Source organism: Petromyzon marinus, chromosome 50 (genome assembly GCF_048934315.1).
Source record: "Petromyzon marinus isolate PM22_M1 ecotype Great Lakes invasive population chromosome 50, UKy_Petmar_22M1.pri1.0, whole genome shotgun sequence".
In the NCBI taxonomy this organism is placed as follows: domain Eukaryota; kingdom Metazoa; phylum Chordata; class Hyperoartia; order Petromyzontiformes; family Petromyzontidae; genus Petromyzon; species Petromyzon marinus.
The window spans coordinates 3374220-3397438 of record NC_133716.1 but is presented as its reverse complement, the minus strand read 5'-3'; the positions used below and the strand labels follow the sequence as shown (position 1 = coordinate 3397438).

At 51.4% G+C, this 23219-nt stretch overlaps 1 protein-coding gene across 3 annotated transcripts in view; it reads right to left on the bottom strand.

Annotated features, from left to right (window-relative positions):
* Nucleotides 1-10193: 10193 nt before the first annotated feature.
* The window catches only part of LOC116953218 (heparan sulfate 2-O-sulfotransferase 1-like), a 96294-nt gene continuing 83268 nt past the window's right edge, over nucleotides 10194-23219 (bottom strand). For all 3 annotated transcript variants that reach the window (XM_032973183.2, XM_032973184.2, XM_076074758.1), the window contains 6 exons: nucleotides 21430-21515; nucleotides 20016-20154; nucleotides 19439-19536; nucleotides 16003-16160; nucleotides 15500-15722; nucleotides 10194-14519 (listed from right to left, as the gene is read on the bottom strand). In XM_032973183.2, the coding sequence (XP_032829074.2) occupies nucleotides 14447-14519; nucleotides 15500-15722; nucleotides 16003-16160; nucleotides 19439-19536; nucleotides 20016-20154; nucleotides 21430-21515 (777 nt within the window). In that variant the 3' untranslated portion in view covers nucleotides 10194-14446. The remainder of the gene's footprint in view (nucleotides 14520-15499; nucleotides 15723-16002; nucleotides 16161-19438; nucleotides 19537-20015; nucleotides 20155-21429; nucleotides 21516-23219) is intronic.

The following is a 23219-nucleotide window of genomic DNA, read 5'->3' as shown; positions in this document are numbered from 1 at the left end:
AAAGCTGAAGCACGAACCACAGGGGGATATTTACATAAACACCCCGCGGAAACTGGGAACAAAACGCAGTGCAAAAATTGACGGCAAAACTCGCTGCCGATAACCTGCGCGGGCAGCAAATAAAAGCCCCAGGGGCAATGGAAACGGAACTGGGAGCGGGTGGCTGCGCGCTCCAAAGCTGCTTGCTCGTGATTTGTGGAAAGTTCTGGCAGTGTTGGCTCGCGAGGAAATTGAGAGATAATGATTTTATCCCATCGCGAGGCGAGAGTTCTCCTAACACTTTATAATAATAATGCAATTGGTAACGCGCGCAAATTGTGCGGATGGACCGGCCGCAACTCAGAGGCGCGGAGCCAAGCTCAGAGTCACTCAAAAGTCAGGTTGTAGAGGTGAGATTTTAAGTGTCTCTTGAAGCAGACGATGGAGGTGATGCTCCGAATGTGCAGAGGGATGGCGTTCCAGACTGTGGGGGCAGACACCAAGAAGCGGCGCATAGCCGTGATCTGGATCTTGGTACCGAGAGGAGGTCGTGAGTCGCACTGCGAAGACATCTGCCGTGTGCTGTGCTGAAAGTCGTCAATCGTGAAGAGAGGTAAGGGGGGCAGCCATGCGCCTGATGAGCAAATGCCTTAACTTAACAAAAAAAATCCACTTTTACCTTCTGGCTTGCAGGCTTCCTCCACCTTCCCCATATATATATCTCTCTCTCCCCTTCAGCCTGTGATTGATAACATTTGTGGTAAATGAAGACAGTTTAATTGCAGTTTGTTTGAGTCGCACCTTGAAAACCTTAAGGGGTCATATCCGTGCCTCTAATTGTTTGGTGCAGAGAGCGCCTAACGAGGCCTCTTGCCTTCTTCCGCTGGGGAAGGCAGTGGCGCCGATATTAACTTTACAATCATCAAATAAACTAAACTATAAACGGATTTTTTTCTATTTTTACCAGCGAAGGCTCACGGAGCTATATGTCTCCATTTCAGAAGTGAACCCTGGCTATCACAAATGATAGCACAACGAAGTGGTCTTATCATCATCGCGTGGAAATTTGTAGCAGCAGCAGCAGCAGCCAATGACTCTGGACGGGCGACGTTGATTAATAAACGTGGAGGGGAAACAACGAAAACGAAGGACCTGGAGACCAACAAAAATCCACAAATCCGATCGATGACTCCGGATTTTCAAGCATCGCAATGTTGTCTAAGCTCAGTTACCGACGACTGCGAGAAGCACTATTCAGTTGTAGTAGGCTATCGCGAACAATAATATCCATAATAGGGTTTTTTTTCTGGGGGGGGGGGGGGGGGGGGGATGATCGTGTGAATATAAATGTGTCGTTATACCGGCCACCACCCGACATAGCCAATCAGTAAGGTTTTTGTCACGTAAACAAAACGTGCCCAGCTCGTTACTAGTACAGCAACAACAACGGTGTGTTGGAGAGTAAACCCACCACTTTACAATTTTTACTGGAATTGTAAATGTTGTGGGTTTACTCTCAGCTCCATTGAACATAGCCCGATTTACGCTCAAATTGTAAACGTTGTAGATTTGCTCTCCAAAACACCGCTGTGCTGAACTAGTAACGAATTGGCCACGTTCTGTTTACGTGACAAACATGACTAATTGGCTGTATCGGGTAGTGGCGGGTTTAACGACACATTTATATTTACGTGATCTAGTCCCAAAAATGCCATCTATTATGGACACTACGCTATTGTGTGAAAAATAAGAATAGGTTTGACCCTTTCTGACAATAGAACAGGAGGTGTTAAGATGTTCAAAGGATATTCTTAGTTTTTTCGGTAAAGTCACGTTGAAGAGAAACAACAAAATAATAAAATATATAACACAGTAAAAATTCTCACGACGTTTCGACCATAACACAAACGGTAGTCTTCAGGTGTGTTGGTTTGCATAAATGTATTTTTAAACGGTGTATTTATTTATTTATAAAAAAACCCGTTAGCGCCACGCGCAGCGATTTGGCAGTTTATTTAGGACTAGTCCATCTATATTCTGAAAAGAGGAGGGGGGAGACGATTTTATTTATGCTGTCTGAAAGCCACTGTAAGCGTGAACAATCAATTAAGACCTGAAATGGTTTATCAAATCTTTCCAATGATTGCTAAGATAGAATCCATCTTCTCGGTTGAAATTGTCTCTGTGCTTGTATATGTGGATAGCTTCATGTACATACAATACACATACAATGCCCTGGTGTCTACAAACTAAGTTGCTTCTGTGGTAGTAGTTACATTGGAGAAACCAAACGCCATGTCTCGGACCGCATTCGTTAACACAAAGCAGACCTTAAACACGGTAGGACCAACACCTCGGCCGTGGCAGATCATTGTTATAATTCAGTAGGCTCACATGACATTGACTTTTCCAAGACAGAGGTTCTTTGTAAGCCATCTGGCTACCATGAGAGATTCGTTCATGAGGCTATCCACATATACAAGCACAGAGACAATTTCAACCGAGAAGATGGGTTCTATCTTAGCAATCATTGGAAAGATTTGATAAACATTTCAGGTCTTAATTGATTGTTGACGCTTACAGTGGCTTTCAGACAGCATAAAAAAAAAAATCGTCTCCCCCCTCCTCTTTTCAGAATATAGTTGGACTAGTCCTAAATAAACTGCCAAATCGCTGCGCGTGGCGCTAACGTTTTTAAATAAATAAATAAACACACCATTTAAAAATACATTTATGCAAACCAACACACCTGAAGACGACCGTTTGTGTTATGGTCGAAACGTCGTGAGAATTTTTATTGTGTTATACATTTTATTATTTTGTTGTTTCCCTTCAACGTGACTTTACCGAAAGAACTAAGAATATGAATGACTGCAGTCACGAAAGCTTTAAATCAAAATGTTCAAAGGAATCAAGTCTGCTTTAACCCCACACGGTACTTGTGTTAAACATGCAAACAAAATATGCCCTGACAATGTCATTGTCTTTAAAACTGTTGGCCTGGACCAGAGATGGGCGTCTTTATGGCCTAGTTTCACCAGTATCAGATCAGAGAACAACACCAACAGGCGAACAGTACAAAGACATTGCCACACGTATCAGTGCGATTATAGCTCAGGGTGAAGCTGCAATATCATGGTATAACTTTTTTATCAGTGTAATAATCCGAAAAATGACTCTAAGCCAATGTGCAGCCTAACGGTTATTCGAAATTAAACCAAGGTCTCCGGTTGGCGGAAAGAGGCCTCGACAGTGATTGGTCGGGAGGGCAACCTTTTAACGTGATTGGAGGAAAGCGTTTGATCGAGAATAGGCGGGAAACAAATTTAGAGGGGGGAGGAGGACAGGCATTGGCTAAGGGAAACTGAGTGGGGGAACATTCGAGAAGGGCGGCTGGAACAACGTGAAAGGGCAGAGCACAAGGGGAAGGGGGCGTTCGAGGGAAAGTAGAGTTTCAGCTTCAAGCACGAAGGCCGGACCCTAGATTTGTTCTGTGTTAATAAAGCGGATTCCAGTACTTCATCGTCCAAGCCATTGTAAAAGTATGACAAATAAGAATAAGCGTTCACCCTTTCCGAGTAACGTCCCAGCGCCGAGAATAAAGATAATATATGTTATTTTGTCGCGTTAGAAGCAGTGCCAGGGGTGACCGTGCAGAGTGCCGCACCCTCCCTCCCCTGTTACCCAGCCACGTGGAACGAACGGAGTGCTGTAATAGAGCAGTAGTATATAACCCCCCCAAAAAAACCTGTACTGTGGATGATATTGGTCGCGAAAGCCTACGTGTTAAACTGATATAATCGTACACCCGACAAAATCACCCTTTGCCCCCCCCCCCCCCATATATAGCCGTGAATTTGGCGGAAGGGGCCTATATATGGTCATTGTTGGTCACGATTAAGTGTATTTATTCCAGCTCAGTCGTTCCATAATAACCAGTGAAAAATACACCGGGTTAAATCACACTATGCGAGTTAATCACCTGTGTCCGATTCATCGCCAACCGATCCATGGATCGAGTAATGATGTGACACGCCCCCCTAGCCCCCTTCATTTGATTGCCTAATATTAACGAGATCGGTGACTCCGTCGCAGTCCGCTTTTTTATTATTGTAGTGCCACAGTGCACTCACAGGGTCCTCCGCTGCAGCTCTGTGATATCCCATTCAGCGGGGGACCGTGAGCTCTCACGCGGTTTCCAAGCGGATGTGAAAGCACTGTCCAGGCTCAGCTCTTGCTTAGCTACCGATGAAACTCACCACGTTCACAAAGGCAAAGACGCTCCGTATAGCCTCAGCAGAATGAAGGGGCAAGTGCTGTTAGCGAGCACACCTATAAAGGCCGGCACGGCACACGAGGCAGTGGGTGGCCAGCAACCACGCCCGGCCGCCTTTGTTTCCCCAGTTGCGATGTTTACACACCGCACCAGGTACCCATTTTGAGGCTGAGTCGACCTAGGGGAGGCCCAGGACCTGTTCTGATAATCGTCACCGGTGTTGGCCGTGAGCGGGAATCGAACTCGGGTGACCAGGTTTCGTTGCGCAGCGCAGCACGGCGCGAACTGCTGCACCACCGCTCCCCACACGATCACACGTGCACACACACACACCTGTTATAGTCATCAGGGTGGAAAGGTTGGTGGTCACGAGGAATACCACTTTGTGGGAAATTAAAAAGTGCTCATCAGTAGTGCCGGATTAAGCTAGTGCGGGGCCCGTAGCTTATGTTATGAAGGGGCCCTAAATAAAATTAAAAAAACACGTAAATATTAAAATACACATTTTTTACTTGCATAGTAAAGTAATTGTATTATTTAATTTACTATACAGCCAGATAATACGCCACATCGCTAACCTTAAACACCGAGTCGTTCATAAAAGTTGAAGGCGGTATAGTACTATAGTAATAGAGCAAGTGCGGAATCACTGAACCGGAATTGATAGCTTGAAAGCATTTAGCGCGGGGCCCTTGAAAGTGCGGGGCCCGTAGCATTATGTCGCTACTTGTCCTACTCGGCTCATACCTTTGCTCCTAGGATAATCAGGCACTGCTCATCAGCTTCATCGTGTCCCTGCCATAGGAATGAGGACGTTTTAAGCTGAGCATGAAGACACGTGCTTGAGTGCGACTTTAATCCATTTCAAAGTACGGTATTGTAAACGCGAAAATAAAATATAACACCACCTCTGTAGGACGTTAAGATTTGCTCTCTTTTTTCGTCATCGAACGTGTTAAGCATTGAGAGAGGGGCGTAGAAGCGACGATCTGAGAATTTAATCTTTTCTAAATAAACGCCGGCCCGTTATATGAATCGGGAACTCATTTTACGAAAAAAAAAACCCTTTCGCGAGAATTTCGCGGGAAATATTCGACCGCGTTCTCTGGAAATTGCCATGAATTTTTCATTGTTTACCGAAAGAGCTCTTGTGTGTGTGTCTATGTGTGTGTAGTGGGGAGCGGTGATGTAGCGGTTAGCGCGCTGCACTATGAACCTGGCGACCCGGGTTCGATTCCCGCTCACGGCCAACACCAGTGACGATTATCTGAACCGGTCCCGGGCCTCCCCTAGGTCGACTCAGCCTCAAATGAGTACCTGGTGCGGTGTGTAAACATCGCCACAAGGGAGACAAAGGCGGTCGGGCGTGGTGCTGGCCACCCACCGTTCCGGCCTTCATAGGTGCTCGCTAACAGCACTTGCCCCTACAGTCTGTTGAGGCTATACGGGGGATCTTTGTCTTTGCATATTCACTACTACTATAATTTAATATTAATTTAATGAGCCAAGAATGTCTGTGGGTCCCGCGTCGACCAGCCCCCCTCATTAATAATCATGAACAGGTTACGTCCTCCACATGGCATCAACTTACAACCCTCACTAACAACGGCAGAACCCTCACGTCCGTCACGCTGTTGAGACATTGAAGTAAAAAAGACGTCATGACGAACAAGGGATTATTACCTTTAAATGAAATAGGTCTGTGTCACCGCGCCGTTACAAACTACACGCTCATTCATGCAATGAATATCACGTCGCGTTCTGCTTTTCGCTTGCAAGTTTCAGATTTACTGCAATACACCCGTCCTTGGACGGGCTAAAAGGTGAGTAAATACATAAACACAGACGAAATTCCCCCCAGCCGCGCAGCACGCTGTTATTTTTTTTTGCCCATTCGCAGCAGATAACGGCCGCGTTTAACGTGCACAATTGAGCAAAAGTTGTGACTAACTTTGGCGCTGCGTAAATAACGCGTGGCCCCAGCCACGGTGGCTGAACGCGAGCGGTTTTAGTTTTTTTCGTGTCTTGTTTATTCCAAACGCCCCAATAAATAAAGGAGGTCCTGGCACGCGGGGCCGCTATTCGCTTGCTCATCCTCGGACTACATTTAATTTAGAATGATTCATATGAAAGAGCGCTTTAATATAACTGCGCGTAAAAAAGGGTTTATTTACAATACTGACAGGAGAGAGAAATAGCTAAACGATTGTATTAATTTGTTTTTATTAAAGATGTTACTGTACTGTGATCATTATTATGATTGAAGCTTTTGTTGTGAAGGGTGTAAACGGTGCGTGGGGTAACTCACTACCAGCTGGTGCGGTCGGCGAGTGTGGGCGTACGTGGTGAGTGTGGTGAGAGTGTGTGTGGGGGAGCGGTGGCGCAGTGGTTAGCGCGGCTGCGTTACAAGCCCGGCGAGCCGAGTTTGATTCCCGCTCACGGCTACCAACACCCAGTGACGATTATCTGAACCGGTCCAAGGCCTCACCAAGGTCGACTCGGTCTCAAATGGGTACCTGGTGCGATGTGTGAACATCGCCACTCAAGAGACAAAGGCGGTCGGGCGTGGTGCTGGCCACCCACTCCCTCGTATACAGTGCCGGCCTTCATAGGTGCTCGCTAACAGCACTTTCCCCTACAGCATGTTAAGGATATACGGGGGATCTTTGTCTTTTTTACGTCCTCATCTTCTTTACCCCTACGCCTCTGTATTGTGACTGTGTGTATTGAGTGGCACCCTACTCACTCATATACTCACTCACATACTCACTCACATACTCACTCACATACTCACTCACATACTCACCTACTCACTCACATATTTACACACATGCTCACCTACTCACTCACATACTCACCTACTCACTCACTCACATACTCAAATACTCACTCACATACTTACTCACATACTCACTCACTCACTCACATACTCACCTACTCACTCACATACTTACTCACATACTCACCTACTTACTCACAAACTCACCTATTCACTCACTCACTTACATACTCACTTGCTCACTCACTCACTTACTCACTTACTCACTCACCTACTCACCTACTCAGTCACTTACTGAGGAATCCCCCTGCTCCTCCATCCACTCCTGCACCGCGTCTATGCCTCCACTACGTCGACGACTGTTGACCGGGGGTCCAATTGAACTGCGTCCATTTCACGTGGACACCGGAGTGGGTTGTGTTCAGGGTGACAACGAAACCACGGGGACGGCACCGTCTCCCACCCAGATCCGGAGCAACGCGGGACCGACAGAGTGGAACCACGCGGACGCAACCTCCTGGCACACATCATCATCATCATCATCGCACCTCTACACGATCAAACTCGGCTCTCCGCACACTCGCCGACTCTTCACGTCAACACGTCTTCCCCGTCTCTCTCTCTCTCTCCCTCTCTTCGTGAGATGCTGCACCACAAATCGAGCGACTTTACAAAGGGGTCGAGGATGTGCCCGGCAGTGGCGGAGCCCACCAGCGGCATGCCGTTTAAGTCGCGCTCGAGAATTTGAATCCTTGCCGACGGAAATTAAAAATAATAATAATAAGTAAAAAAAGAAAATAATAATGAAAAAATAATAAACAACGTTTCTCGTCGCCTAAAGGAAACGCTAATGCGGGATGATAATTATGATGATGATGCCGAGGCAGAAATGTGTAATTGTTGTTTTAGTGTGTAAATCGATTTTGCTTCGCGTCACATGAGCCCGTGCTCACGTGACGCCGTATCTTGTAGAGTGGCAGTCGACAGAAGCGTGGCTCTCTCACGGCTCTCTCACGGCTCCCTCACGGCTCCCTCACGGCTCTCTCACGGCTCTCTCACGGCTCCCTCACGGCTCTCTCACGGCTCTCTCACGGCTCTCTCACGGCTCCCTCACGGCTCTCTCACGACTCCCTCACGGCTCTCTCACGGCTCTCTCACGGCTCTCTCACGGCTCTCTCACGGCTCCCTCACGGCTCTCTCACGGCTCTCTCACGGCTCTCTCACGGCTTTCTCACGGCTCTCTCACGGCTCTCTCACGGCTCCCTCACGGCTCTCTCACGGCTCCCTCACGGCTCCCTCACGGCTCTCCCCACGGCTCTCTCACGGCTCTCTCACGGCTCCCTCACGGCTCTCTCACGGCTCCCTCACGGCTCTCTCACGGCTCCCGCACGGCTCTCTCACGGCTCTCTCACGGCTCTCTCACGGCTCCCTCACGGCTCTCTCACGGCTCTCTCACGGCTCCCTCACGGCTCTCTCACGGCTCTCTCACGGCTCTCTCACGGCTCTCTCACGGCTCTCTCACGGCTCTCTCACGGCTCTCTCACGGCTCCCTCGCGGCTCTCCCCACGGCTCTCTCACGGCTCTCTCACGGCTCCCTCACGGCTCTCTCACGGCTCCCTCACGGCTCTCTCACGGCTCCCGCACGGCTCTCTCACGGCTCTCTCACGGCTCTCTCACGGCTCCCTCACGGCTCTCTCACGACTCCCTCACGGCTCTCTCACGGCTCTCTCACGGCTCTCTCATGGCTCCCTCACGGCTCCCTCACGGCTCTCTCACGGCTCTCTCACGGCTCCCTCACGACTCCCTCACGGCTCTCTCACGGCTCCCTCACGGCTCTCTCACGGCTCCCTCACGGCTCCCTCACGGCTCTCTCACGGCTCCCTCACGACTCCCTCACGACTCCCTCACGGCTCCCTCACGGCTCTCTCACGGCTCTCTCACGGCTCCCTCACGGATCCCTCACGGCTCCCTCACGGCTCTCTCACGGATCTCTCACGGCTCTCTCACGGCTCTCTCACGGCTCCCTCACGGCTCTCTCACGGCTCCCTCGCGGCTCTCTCACGGCTCTCTCACGGCTCTCTCACGGCTCCCTCACGGCTCTCTCACGGCTCTCTCACGGCTCTCTCACGGCTCTCTCACGGCTCCCTCACGGCTCTCTCACGGCTCCCTCGCGGCTCTCTCACGGCTCTCTCACGGCTCTCTCACGGCTCCCTCACGGCTCTCTCACGGCTCTCTCACGGCTCTCTCACGACTCCCTCATGCCACTGCGCACGCCACGGCAAGGGGCGTGTGAACGCCGCTGAAGTCCGGCCCGCTCGTTCAGCAATGAAGTTTGCACGTCACCTCGCCGTAGTCGCCTGAGCCCCTTTGTATGATTGCAAGGACACACAGGAGCATCAAACAGGGTGATGTATAATAGGTTTACCTTGTACTCTAGTTGTAGTGCCTTACGCCGGCAACCCCGACTCTCAGCCAGCTCAGCAGCGTTCCGGAACTTACAGAGTGAGAAATGCAGCTCCTGTATTTTGAGCTCCGCGTGTCAATCAAACTGCTGGATGTGGTTTTTCCCACGGAGGCTATTTGACCATACTTCACCACGATGGCCAGTGCGGTTTGGCGAAGGCGCCGAGCATAGACTCGGGGGGGGGGGGGCATAGAATTACAGTACAACTATTGATGTTGCTGCACCGCAAGCTGCTGGCTACAAGCTAGCGCAGACCAGAAGCTGATATGCACGGGGGTCAGATTGCGTTGCCTGATGAATGATGTGGTCACATTGAAACAAAAGACAAAGACCCCCCGTATAGATTTAACATACTTTTTGGGCAAGTGCTGTGAGCGAGTAGCACCTCCGAAGGCCGGCACGGCAGACGATGGGGCGGGGTGGCGAACACCACGCCCGGCCGCCTTCGTCTCCCCACTGGTGATGTTTACACACAGCACCAGGTACTCGTTGATGCCGAGTCGACCTAGGAGAGGCCCAGGACCGGTTCAGATTATCGTCACGGCTAGTGGTCGTGAGCGGGAGTCTAAATCGGGTGGCCGGGTTTTCCTGGCGCAGTGCGCTAACCGCTGCGCCACCGCTCCGCACGGGTGGCACGGAGCACGTGATGAAGAGATGCACACAGAAGCCCCGACGCCTCTGAGTTTACGCACAGCGAAGAGAAGTCACGTTTTAATACAGAGCGCGAATGCCCAACATTAACAATTCATATTAGTGCATCTTTAGAATCATTTTGAAGGTACATATATATACGTGTGTACACACCTTGTGTGTTCAAGTCTGCGTGTTGTGTGTATAAAAAAAAAACACACGGCTATCAACACATGTTTTGACGCACAGTGAGAGCCAATGACAGACACCTCACTAAAATAAGAAGTGAGAAATTCCGAAAGAAACCAACAGTTTATAGCAAAGGCTCCACGCATCTGCACGTCCGTCACCAATTTCAAAGCCCCCCCACCCCGTGATGCGTCCAGCACGCAGATGCCACCTTCATCCAGCAGTGGATTGACCCACGGCTGACGTTTGTACGACTCCTAAGCGCGCACGATTCGCGCGTGCCTTGGATCGCCACTGGGGGTAAACCATTCATCCACGGCAGCATTCAGACGAATCCAAATTCAAAGTTCAATTATTGTGATATTCCTATTCTTGTATCGCCGAAATGAGCGGTTGTCATCGCCTTATGCGGCACTGAGCCAGTGGTCTGATTTCCACATTCCCATGCCAGGGGCCAGTATGACCACAGGACAACCACCAGGGCGGGCGTCCCACAAAATGGTACATATTTTAATGACCCTGGAGAAACGATGATAGGCTTGCTGAGCTGGGACAGCCTTGGCAGGTGGAGCTGTTTGATGATGATGATGGTGTTGCTTATGATGATGACGATGGTGATTATCCTCATCTGAGATCTCTTCCTCTGCACGATGCCGTGCATGCGTGTGGCTATGTCGGGCTGGCCTGACCCAATTTGTATCGTCCGAATTAGAGTGTTTTGTTTGATCTCGACTGACAATATCACAGCACCTGCTCAGACTGATGGAATAATAAAATAATAATAATCACCGTGTGCTGGGGGGGGGGAGGCAGGGATTGGTTGCGGGAGGAGCTTAAGGGGAGTGGGGGGATGGGGTGTTTAAGGAGGTGATTAGTCGTTGTATTCGAACTCAGGGCCTCAGCGGTGCCGGTTCGGCGATCTGACCCAGTATAGGTCACGAGGCCAACTCCAACTCCCAACAAGCATCATCAGCGGCCGTGAACAATCCACTCCTGGATGAAGACCTGCTCACCTGCTCATGTCGTCACCATCTCTCACGGTCCTACGATGTGTAGAGGTGTTAACCACGCACTGTTCGGTAACCTGCATTGCCACCAGGTATCAAGGGGGCAGTGCAGCGTTACCTCGGGGTACATAACGGTTGGGGTCAGACGAGGTGAAGTGGATCGTAGCCACAGTTTAGGGAGAACCAATCAGCCAGTTCCACGTGGGAATGTGTGATTGGTTATTCCTGGCCACGAACGGGTATAAGAAGGGTGACCCAACAGATCTCAGGGAGTTCTCTCCCGACACGAAGACCGAAGCCCCGGCTGAAGACTAGCTAGGACCCTGGACCAGCCTTCCAGCCCTTTTGAGGGCTAAGGCTTGGCATACCCAGTGGTCAGGACCCACAGGGCCAGCGGTGGGTCAGATAGCCTCCCCTAGGTCCAAGCCGGAGGACTCTAGGCTAGGATAGCGGTAGACGTGTAAGTCCCGCCAAGTCCGGAGGCTGTACCTCCTTAGGTATCAAGGAGGTTAGCGGTAGACGTGCAAGTCCCGCCAAGCTAGGAGGCTGTACCTCCCTAGGGTATCGGGTGAGGGGACCGAATATCCCTCTGTGTGTGTTAAGGATTGTGTAAGGAACAGTTACAATAAACAGAGTGTGCCTCCTAAGAAATTTACTCGTCTTTACAACGCTACAATTGGTGTCACAATGCAACTAGCGCACAATATGATTTAATCGCTCCGTCTCCACTGTGGATGTCCTCTTGTACGGATCCCTCCCTGGGCTGCCGGCTAGGACCGTGTTCTTGGTCAGGGCTCTGGACTCGGCCTCTGACACTCAGGCTCAATGTGGCCTGGCTGAGCCTCAGCTCCATGGAAATCTTGAGCGTGGCTGGGGGGTCCGTCTCAGAGCCGGCTCCAGTGAAGCGTGGGCTTCGAGTCGGCTCACTTGAGCCAGAGCCAATCCTGAGCCGAGCCGATACGAAGAACACAGGGCCGGCTCATGCTTCCCACGCGAATGCCCGTGAGATATACTGCCTCGGGCTACAGATGCGCCGCTGGCTGCCGAGCGTTTATCGGGATGTGAAAGACAGCGAGAGGGGGCAATGCCAGCGGAGCTCATTGTCACCACGATGACTGCGGTGACACGGAGCCAGTGGGGAGAGGCGGGCGGGCGGGGGTACTCATTCGTGAGAATAAAGCCTTTACCCTGTCTACCGCAAGCGTAAGAACAATTACAATAATAACGTTCGAATATATAAAGGATCCGGAATACAAAATAGGATCTCGAGATGATGCGCGGAACAACTCACATCGGCATTAAAAAAAGCCAAAACAACAGCAGTGAACGGAAATTTAAACTGAAGCAAAAGTTAAAGGTGCAGCCCTGCAATTGCTTCTCACGCCCCAGGACCCGTCTCGAGATTCCACCGAGAGTCAGAGTGGCTCCCAGATCGCCCGACGCTGCTGCGCAGACGCCTTTTGTCCACAAGGCTGCGGGGAATTGGTCCGCCCAAGTTTTTGTTTTGTTTATCGACCCCGCCTGGTATGCAGGAGGTCGTGGATTCGATCCCGACCCTGACGCCTGCTGCTGCTGCTGTATATTTGGAGTTTGCGTGTCTCTCTCTCTCTCTGTCTCCCCGTGGTCGCGTGTATTTTTCTCCGGGTCCTCTGGTTTTTTCCACCCACATTTATAATCAACGTCACGCGTTTAAGAGTATTTTGGCAGCTACACATTTCCACTTGACGACGACGATGATGATGATAAGCCACTTCGTTGGGCTATCATTTGTGATGGCCGGGTCGATTCTGATAAACATCTACACAGCTCAAGTGGGCCTTACCTGGTAAAATAAAATATATAGTTTAGTTTAAAAATAGTGTAAGTTGACTGTGTGGGTTGACTGTGTGGGTTGACTGTGGAAGTTAACCTTGGAGTTTGATAAAGGTTGACTGTGTAGGTTGACTGTAAAGGTTGACTGTGGAGCTTGACCTTGGAGGTTGATTGTGCAGGTTGACTGCGTAGGTCGAGTGCCTTTGTACTCGAGGGCACATTTATTTATTTATATTCGGGGGCCGACTCTTCCACGTCGGCCAGACCGCCCTTGGCTAAAGCGGCCCGGGCACCACCACCACCACGCAAGACGCCGCCGCCGAGGTGAAAGGAGCCACGAGGGGCGATGGCGACGCGGGAGGGACAGCTCCGGGCAGACGGCGCAGCGGGGTCCACACGCGGTTACTGCATTCGCGAATAGCTGCCACGGTGGGACAGCAGTCCCCTCGAGACGTCGGAGAAGAGGGGGTGTGAGAGAGTGAGAGACAGAGGGCGGGACGTTGCTGGAACGTTGCTGGAACGTTGGCGGGGGCTTATAAACGAAGACTCCGCCGCAGGCTGTTTTTGTTGTTGTTGTTGCTGTTGTTGTTGCTGTTGTTGTTGCTGTTGTTGTTGCTGTTGCTGTTGTTGTTGTTGTTGTTGCTGTTGCTGTTGTTGTTGTTTTTGTTGTTGTTGATGTTGTTGTTGTTGATGTTGTTGTTGTTGTTTTTGTTGTTGTTGTTGTTGTTGTTGATGTTGTTGTTGTTGTTGTAATAGTTTGTTCCCTTCTGTCTTTATATATATACAGTATACGTATATAAACAGCGTTGAATCTGTGTAGTTGTGGCCCGGTATAGGTCGAAGGATGAATGTTATGGGGTCTGTTTGTGATTGCGCGCTTTAGGAGGGGGTGGGGGGCCCCAGGAGTAGCGCGCGGACGCTCCTCGACACATGTCCAAGGGCCGCTTGTAACCGGCGTTGGCCATCTGTCTGTTTCCCCCATCTCACTTCATACAACCGCTGTCCTTCGCATTCGTATCCATCCAGCGTCGCCATATACATACACGGTATCTACATATATCTTCAATACGTTTTTTGTTCATGTCCCACTTCTGTACGTTTTTTTTTTGGTTTCCAGCTACGAGAGGAGTGCACAACCACCGCCTGGCCCTGAGGACGTGGTGGGGGGGGGGGGGCGGTGTGGAGGTCACTTCGAGGGCCAAACTCCCACCCCCCAGCACACCACCTGAGCCGCCGTCGTGGGCCTCCGGGGGGCCTCCCGAGGGCCGTCTACTCGCCCCGCGGCCCCTGGCCCGCGATAGGCCCTCTCTCTACGGCAGCGGCGGCAGTGGCTGCTGCTGCTGCTGCAATACCGCCGCTTTTCTTCTGTCACCGTGGAATTCTCTGTGACGACAAAACACGGGGAGACACGTGGAAGTAGGTGTGCTGTAAGCCCGACTTACAGCGGAAAGCATGGCTTGCTAAAGCCTGGCTTGCCAAATAAAGCCCGACCGACTAAAGCAAGCATTACTTACTAAAGCGCGCCCCGGACGAACTACAACAAACATGGCTTGCTAAATCGAAGCGTGGCTTACCAAAACAACCCCGACTTGCCGCAGCAATGCCCGACTTATTGAAGCAATATCAAGTTACTAAAGTAAGTCCCCAAGTAAGCCTAGGTTGCTAAATTCAGCATCCTGGTTTAGCCTGAATTTATTTTCTTTTAAATCCCAACTTCATCGCCATTGTACTATCGTCGTCACGTCACCAAAATATAAACGAACCGACGAATCCAATCGGAAATCTGGCAGCGGGTCCATCGAGAGAGTTCCACCCGCCCGGGTCACAGCAGCCGCTCGAGATGCCCCCCCCCCCCCCCCGTGCTGTGCTGGGGTCACGGGGCACTTTGAAAGAATTGCACCCCAAAAAAATACTGAATCGGGATCCCACGTAGCCATCATTGCCCCACCCCACCTCCACTCCTGCGAAAGTTTGACAGGACTCATGATATAGCTCCTCACCCCATGAAGAAGGCTGTCTCTGGTGTAAGCCAATCAGTTTCAGAGACAATGCAATATATTATCAGAGCATGTTTTCTTTGCATCTTCACCACAAGCACTGTTTGTGGTTAATTCCTTGTAGAAGGTTTCTATTTGGTGCGTTAGCATCTTAACACCTGTTGTATTTCCAGCATCATACTTTGATGCTGGTAAAAAAATAACAAAAGAGGTCCCACGATAGGACTCTGCCTTGACAAAGTGTCGCGAGACTCGGCGCGTCTCTGCTTGGCCGCACGAGTCGGATGGGTGGACGCAGGCGCGAGGATGGCACGAGGCGTGGCCACACGAGGGGTTGGTGGGGGTGGTGTGGTGGGCGCGACGAACCGGTGGCGCGGGTAGATCTTCTCGTAGAAGTAGTTCTGCGCGAGCGGGAAGAGCTCCCCGCCGCGCTCAAGCACCGCGTGCGCGCGCACGAACTGAAACTGCTCGAGCACAAACTCGTAGAATTCCTTCTCCATCTGCCACGCGCGTGACTGTTGCAGCCGCTGGATCGACTCCCTGCTTGGGGGCTTCTTCTCCACGGTGCGTCGCAGGTGCGACCGCTTCCCTGCGCACGTAGGGGTAGGGAGGCGGGAGAGGTTTTCGTGGGGTCAGCACCACGCCCGGCCCGGCCCGGCCCGGCCCAGCCCTGTCCGCCGCCTTTGCCTCCCCCCTGGAAATGTTTTACGTGTCGCACCAGGCACTCAAACGTTTGAGGCGCGGATCGACCTAGGTTAGGGGAGGCACCATCCCCTTGGTCGAGATAATCGTCACCGACGTTCGTGGCTGCGAGCGCGAATCGAACGCGGCGCTCCCCGGCACGCTCGCGCGGTGCCAGGCTAGGTTACCGCTGCGGTAGTGCGACGTGGCGCCCTTGAAGAAGCGTGGGAGCGCGGCCTCGAGCAGCATGATGAAGTCCTCCAGCTCCTCGGTGACACCCACGAGGAGATACTCGCTCAGAAGGTTCGTCTTGGCCTGCTCCAGGGCCCAGCGGTTGCCCGGGTTCCTGGCCCGCGGCACCGCCCGTCAGAGTCACGCTCGGCCGAGACCCGCGGCAGCGACACGCGGACAGGTGCCAGAGTGGAGCCGTCGCATCGTTTAGGTACTCACAGCGTAATTGTCATCGTTATCGTCGGCATCATCGTCATCGTCAATGTCGTCATTGTCATCAACATCATCATCATCGTCGTCATCAACATCTTCGTCGTCATCATCATCGTCGACATCATCGTCATCATAATCGTTGTCATCATCATCGTCATAGTCGTCATCGTTATCATAATGACTGTCACCGTCATCGTCGTCATCATCTCATATCGCCCCAGACGAGAGAGGAGGCGCCAGGGGGAGGACGAGCGGAAAGGCAGCAGCAGCAGCTACGCGGTGAGGTCCTAGTAATTTCCCAAGCTCTGCGGTCCTCGATATATGACTGAAGGTGTTATCGGCCTATTAATTACTGAACGTGTGTGCACGTAGGATGAAACCGGTGCACCCGGAGGAAACCCACACTGGCAAGGGGGAAACACTTTATGCCGCACAAGATGGAAGAGATGGAGATTAGTCCACACTTGCTGTGCAACTTTCCCCTATCAAGCCAGGCACCTCGACGCCCACGGGAAGGGAGTTTCATAACTTTCGTGTGATCCACCAACCCCCGCTGCCTGCACAGTGCGGGATTACAGGCGTGCTACGTGTAGGGCCCCACGTCGCATCCACAATTGCGCCCCCCTCCCTCCCATACGGGCAGCTACCACTGGGGGTGCCCTTCAATCGTCTCGCGATGAGACGCCCCCAGGGAAAAGGGAGGGCGCGGGGCTCTTCCGTGATCATCGCCATTTGGCGGTGACATCGCCTCCAGCCGTGAGCGCGCTTTGCCGCTAATTAACCGCGGCAGTTCGCGGTTCGATTCCACGTTCCAGCGGCCGCACTGATTCATCCTGCGGGTATTTCAACAACAATATTTGGCTCAGCCACAGAGCAACATCGCCCCACGCCCCTCCCACTCCACCCCTCCAATGCTGTGAAACTACTGCGGGCTGCGTCTGTGAATCACGGAGGCGGTGCCAGTGGCTCCCCCGGCCGCTCGTGCTGCGAGGATCCCGTGAGCACAAGGGGCGCTCGGCAGATGATCCTAGTAACACAAGTTAGGACATACAGTGAGGGAAAAAAGTATTTGATCCCCTGCTGATTTTGTACGTTTGCCCATTGATCAGTCTATAATTTTAATGGTAGGTTTCTTTTTGAACAGTGAGAGACAGAATAACAACAACAAAATCCAGAAGAATGCATGTCAAAAATTTTATAAATTGATTTGCATTTTAATGAGGGAAATAAGTATTTGACCCCTCTGCAAAACATGACTTAGTACTTGGTGGCAAAACCCTTGTTGGCAATCACAGAGGTCAGATGTTTCTTGTAGTTGGCCACCAGGCTTGCACACATCTCAGGAGGGATTGTGTCCCACTCCTCTTTGCAGATCTTCTCCAAGTCATTAAGGTTTCGAGGCTGACGTTTGGCAACTCGAACCTTCAGCACCCTCCACAGATTTTCTATGGAATTAAGGTCTGGAGACTGGCTAGGCCACTCCAGGACCTTAATGTGCTTCTTTTTGAGCCACTCCTTTGTTGCCTTGGCCGTGTGTTTTGGGTCATTGTCATGCTGGAATACCCATCCACGACCCATTTTCAATGCCCTGGCTGAGGGAAGGAGGTTCTCACCCAAGATTTGACGGTACATGGCCCCGTCCATCGTCCCTTTGATGCGGTGAAGTTGTCCTGTTCCCTTAGCAGAAAAACACCCCCAAAGCATAATGTTTCCACCTCCATGGTTGACGGTGGGGATGGTGTTCTTGGGGTCATAGGCAGCATTCCTCCTCCTCCAAACACGGCGAGTTGAGTTGATGCCAAAGAGCTCCATTTTGGTCTTATCTGACCACAACACTTTCACCCAGTTGTCCTCTGAATCATTCGGATGTTCATTGGCAAACTTCATACGGGCATGTATATGTGCTTTCTTGAGTAGGGGGACCTTGCGGGCTCAGCAGGATTTCAGTCCTTCACGGCGTAGTATGTTACCAATTGTTTTCTTGGTGACTATGGTCCCAACTGCCTTGAGATCATTGTCAAGACTCTCCCGTGTAGTTCCGGGCCGATTCCTCACCGTTCTCATGATCATTGCAACTCCACGAGGTGAGAACTTGCATGGAGCCCCAGGCCAAGGGAGATTGACAGTTCTTTTGTGTTTCTTCCATTTGCGAATAATCGCACCAACTGTTGTCACCTTCTCACCAAGCTGCTTGGCAATGGTCTTGTAGCCCATTCCAGCCTGTGTAGGTCTACAATTTTGTCCCTGACATCCTTGGAGAGCTCTTTGGTCTTGGCCATGGTGGAGAGTTTGGAATCTGATTGATTGCTTCTGTGGACTGGTGTCTTTTATACAGGTAACAAGCTGAGATTAGGAGCACTCCCTTTAAGAGTGTGCTCATAATCTCAGCTCGTTACCTGTATAAAAGACACCTGGGAGCCAGAAATCTGTCTGATTGAGAGGGGGTCAAATACTTATTTCCCTCATTAAAATGCAAATTAATTTATAAAATTTTTGACATGCGTTTTTCTGGATTTTGTTGTTGTTATTCTGTCTCTCACTTTTCAAATAAACCTACCATTAAAATTATAGACCGATCATTTCTTTGTCAATGGGGAAACGTACAAAATCAGCAGGGGATCAAATACTTTTTTCCCCTCACTGTATGTAGTAGCTACTACATATGTAGTAGTAGTTAGTAGTAGCTACTACATATGTAGCTGCTACTACATATGTAGCTACTATAAATGTAGTAGCTACATATGCAGTAGCTACATATGTAGTAGCTACTTGTGTTACTAGGATCATCCGGCATCCTAGTAGCACAAGTAGCTACATAATGCTACGGGCCCCGCACTTTCAAGGGCCCCGCGCTAAACGCTTTCAAGCTATCAATTCCGGTTCAGTGCTTCTGCACTTGCTCTATTACTATAGTACTATACCGCCTTCAACTTTTATGAACGACTGGGTGTTTAAGGTTAGCGATTCTTCGTATTATCTGGCAGTATAGCAAATGAAAAAGCTACAATAACTTTACCATGCAAGTAAAAAAATGCGTGTGTTTTAATATTAATGTTTCATGTAATTTAGGGCCCCTTTATAACAACATATGCTACAGGCCCCGCACGAGCTTCATCCGGCACTGGCGCTCGGGAGTTTGATGCTCGGGGGGGGGTGTGGTTCGTGCGTTGCGGGGCTCACCAGCACTCCGAGCTGTGGCCACAGAAGAAGGGAATCTGGAGCCAGAGTTTTTCCGCCGAGCAGTCAGAGCCGCCCTCGCGCACGCACTCGTCAAACGTCTGCGGGAGGCGGAGGAGGTGGATGAGGAGGTGGTGGAGGAGGAGGATGAGGAGGTGGAGGAGGAGGAGGAGGATGCACAAGGCAGGAGCAGCAACACCCAATCACCCCTCCCAGCGCGTCGCCACGGAAAAAAAAAACGTGGAAGAAAAACGATGAATACGCATGGGTCCTGGCGGCGACCTCCAACGCGCGTTCGTCCTCGGAATTTGTTTTTTTTTCTGTTGTTGCGATAAGAAGCGTGGCCTTCTGAGCCCGCACAACGCGATGACCGTCACTCGTTACCCCATGTATCGCTGGGGTATTTATTTACTCATTGTCGCCAGAGGAATGAGGGCACTTCCACCACCGCCTCGGGGACTTCAACGGGAGATGAGCTCATCGCCTCGTTCACCACCGGGCACTCGAGGACTACCGCTTGACCACGGCGCGGCTGGGAACCCCAGACTTTTGAAAACCGAGACGCGTCGCTCCCTCTCACCTTCTTGTCGCCTTGCTTGCGCCGCCGCAGGCCCGGTCTGTAGTCGTCCCCGAAGCGCAGGAAGTAGTAGTAGGAGATGAGACGCTCGATAGGATCGCGCACCACGTTGATGTAGATTGGCTTCCTGTTGACGCCGAACCTGCGGGCATGGGCATCCGCAACCCACGGCACAAACACCGCGGTGCCGTGATTAAATGCATCGTCGTCATGATCATCGTGGGCAACGATTGCATGATCGTCATCATCATCATCATCCACAACCATCTTCACTCAGCTGCTTTCATTCAACCCTTAACACAACTCCCATCTCTTCTGCCCTAGCCCATCCTGCTACTGCTTCTATCCTAACCCCTAGCACTGCCCCTACCCCTATCGCAACCCTTACCCGATTCACTACCCCTATTACTACCTCAAACTATATTACTACCCCTATCACTACCACCATCACTACCCCTATCACTACATCAACCCCTATCACTACCCTTATTACTAAAGCCCAACCCCCATCACCTCCCCTATCACTAAATCTTCGTGATACAATATTCATCGATCACGCAACGATCCGGCCGAATTTTGTGTCGCAAGACCCTCCGCCACCCGACACAAGCGAACAAATGAAACTTGTCACGCGCGGAGGCGTTTAACGAGCTAACAAGTTTGCTGACACGACCCCGTTTGACGCCCACATTGTGACGTGAGGATAATGGTGGTGACGTCACAGCATCGCCGTATGAGAATGAAATTGGCATGACCATCGAGATCATGTTCGCTGATTCCTCCACTCATGATTATCGCCACGGATGTCCGCCGTGGCCAGCAATCGAACTCTGGTCGCCGCGTTCATAGTTGCAGTGCCCTAACCACAAAGACAAAGACCCCCGTATAGCCTAAACAGACTGCTGGGGCAAGTGCCGTTAGGGAGAACCGATGAAGTCCGGCACGGCACACGAGTGGGTGGGTGGCCAGCAACCACGCCCGGCCGCCTTTGTCTCTCTAGCGGCGATGCAAACACACCACATCAGGCACTCGTTTGAGGCTGAGTCGAATCCAGGGGAGGGGCACGATCGGTTCAGATAACCGGCACCGATTTGCGCCGTGAGCGGGGATTCAAACCCGGCTGGCCCAGACACGCCAATGTACAGGACAACAGAGCTCGGGCAATTGCCGCCTTCCCGCTGTGCCTGTGGATTTTCCCACGGACACTGCGCGCGTTTTCCCTTTCTTGATCATACGCAACCTCCGCGAACGACGGACGCTCTTCAGCAAACGTGATGATGATTATGATGGTGGTGGTGGTGAGCATGCTGCTGATGTTGCTATATCCGTGTGCGCTGTGAAGGAGTGGGAGAGTGGGAGAGAGGAGGAGGGGGGGCGAGGGAGGAGAGAGGAGGAGCAGGAGGAGTCTTGTACTCACTTGGTGAAGTCGATGAAGGACAGATGGCCGTGATAGAAGCCCGGCTTCATTTCTTTCCACGTCGTGACGTTGCTCACGAACTTGGCCTTGCGAGAGAGAACAACGCCGGTCACACCCCAGCCCCAACTCCCACCCACGCACAAACACAACGACAAAGATCCCCCGTATAGCCTTGACAGACTTGCGGGGGGCAAGCGTTGTTGGCAAGTAGCACCTATTTGCAGGCCGACACAGCACACGAGCGATTCGGGTGGTCACCTCCACGCCTGACCGCCTTTGTCTCCCCAATGCTGATGTTTACACACCGCACCAGCTACTCATTTTGAGGCCAGGGTCGATTTCAGGAACGTGTCACCGATGTCGGCAGTGAACGCGGCGGATCAGACTCGACTCGCCAGCCTCGTGGCGTGGCGCGCTAGCCACTGTGCCATGGCGCCACTGCATCCCCCCACTTGCCACAAAAGTATGTGAAGGCTATGTAGGAGGATCGTTGTCTTTGTGTGTGTGTAGGTGTTCGTGTGTGTGTAGGCGTGCGTGTGTGTGTGTGTGGGGAGCGGTGGTGTAGCGGTTAGCGCGCTGCACTATGAACCCGGCCACCCCGGTTCGATTCCCGCTCACGGCCAACACCGGTGACGATTATCTGAACCGCTCCTTGGCTTCCTCTAGGTTGACTCAGCCTCAAATGAGTACCTGGTTCGGTGTGTAAACATCAGCATTTGGGAGACAAAGGCGGTCAGGCATAGTGCTGGCCACCCACCCCCTCGTGTGCTGTTCTGGCCTTCAAAGGTGCTCGCTAACAGAACTTGCCCCTACAGTTTGTTAAGGCTATATGGGTGATCTTTGTGTTTTTTGTGTTTTTCCGCCTAAGTGGCTCATGGGGGTTGACTCAGCCCCTGCATGGGGGTTGACTCAGCCCATCATTCCTCAGGGGTCAGTAAAATAAGTACCACTTGTAGGGAAGTCAACAGTGCTTGTCCTAAAAAAGGACTCACCCCTGCCATAGCAATGTGGAATTACCACCACTGGATCAGGGCTCTAAACAGCATCAATGCCTCAATGATCATTCGGACAGGAAATCGCTTTGGTTTTGCGTCAAGAATTGGACCCGCGACAACAGCAAGCATCGCCGTCGACCCCGCGAGTCACTCACTCCACCGCAGACTTCGACAAAAACACTGCAGAGGAGTTCTGTGAATATGGCTCTGCCCTTACGGGCCGGCTGGCCCTGTAACACGTTAATGCCATTGCCCGTCACCCCGAAGGGCGAGAATTATTAGACTCAGTGAGCCTTCCGGAGAGAGTCGGCTCGAGTAAATTATAAAGTTAATAAGGTTTGGTACCTTGGAAAAACAATCATTGTCTCTCCGGTTCGCGAAGCGAAAAGGTGGACGGCGGGCATGGACGCAGAAAACAATGCGTCTATTCATCTAAATATATCATGGCATTTTTTTTGTTATATATTATTAAAGGGTGTAATTTATTAAGTTGCATCTCAGCACGCCGTGGAATTGTCACGCGCAGTTGTCGCGTCGGAGGTGTGGGGAATCAAAGACAAGTCGACAGGAATGCAACCGGAACCAACAATTGCCCAAGCCAACAATTGCCCAAGCCAACAATTGCCCAAGGCAACAATTGCCCAAGCCAACAATTGCCCAAGGCAACAATTGCCCAAGGCAACAATTGCCCAAGCCAACAATTGCCCAAGCCAACAATTGCCCAAGGCAATAATTACCCAAGGAAACAATTGCCCAAGCCAACAAATTGCCCAAGGCAACAATTGCCCAAGCTCT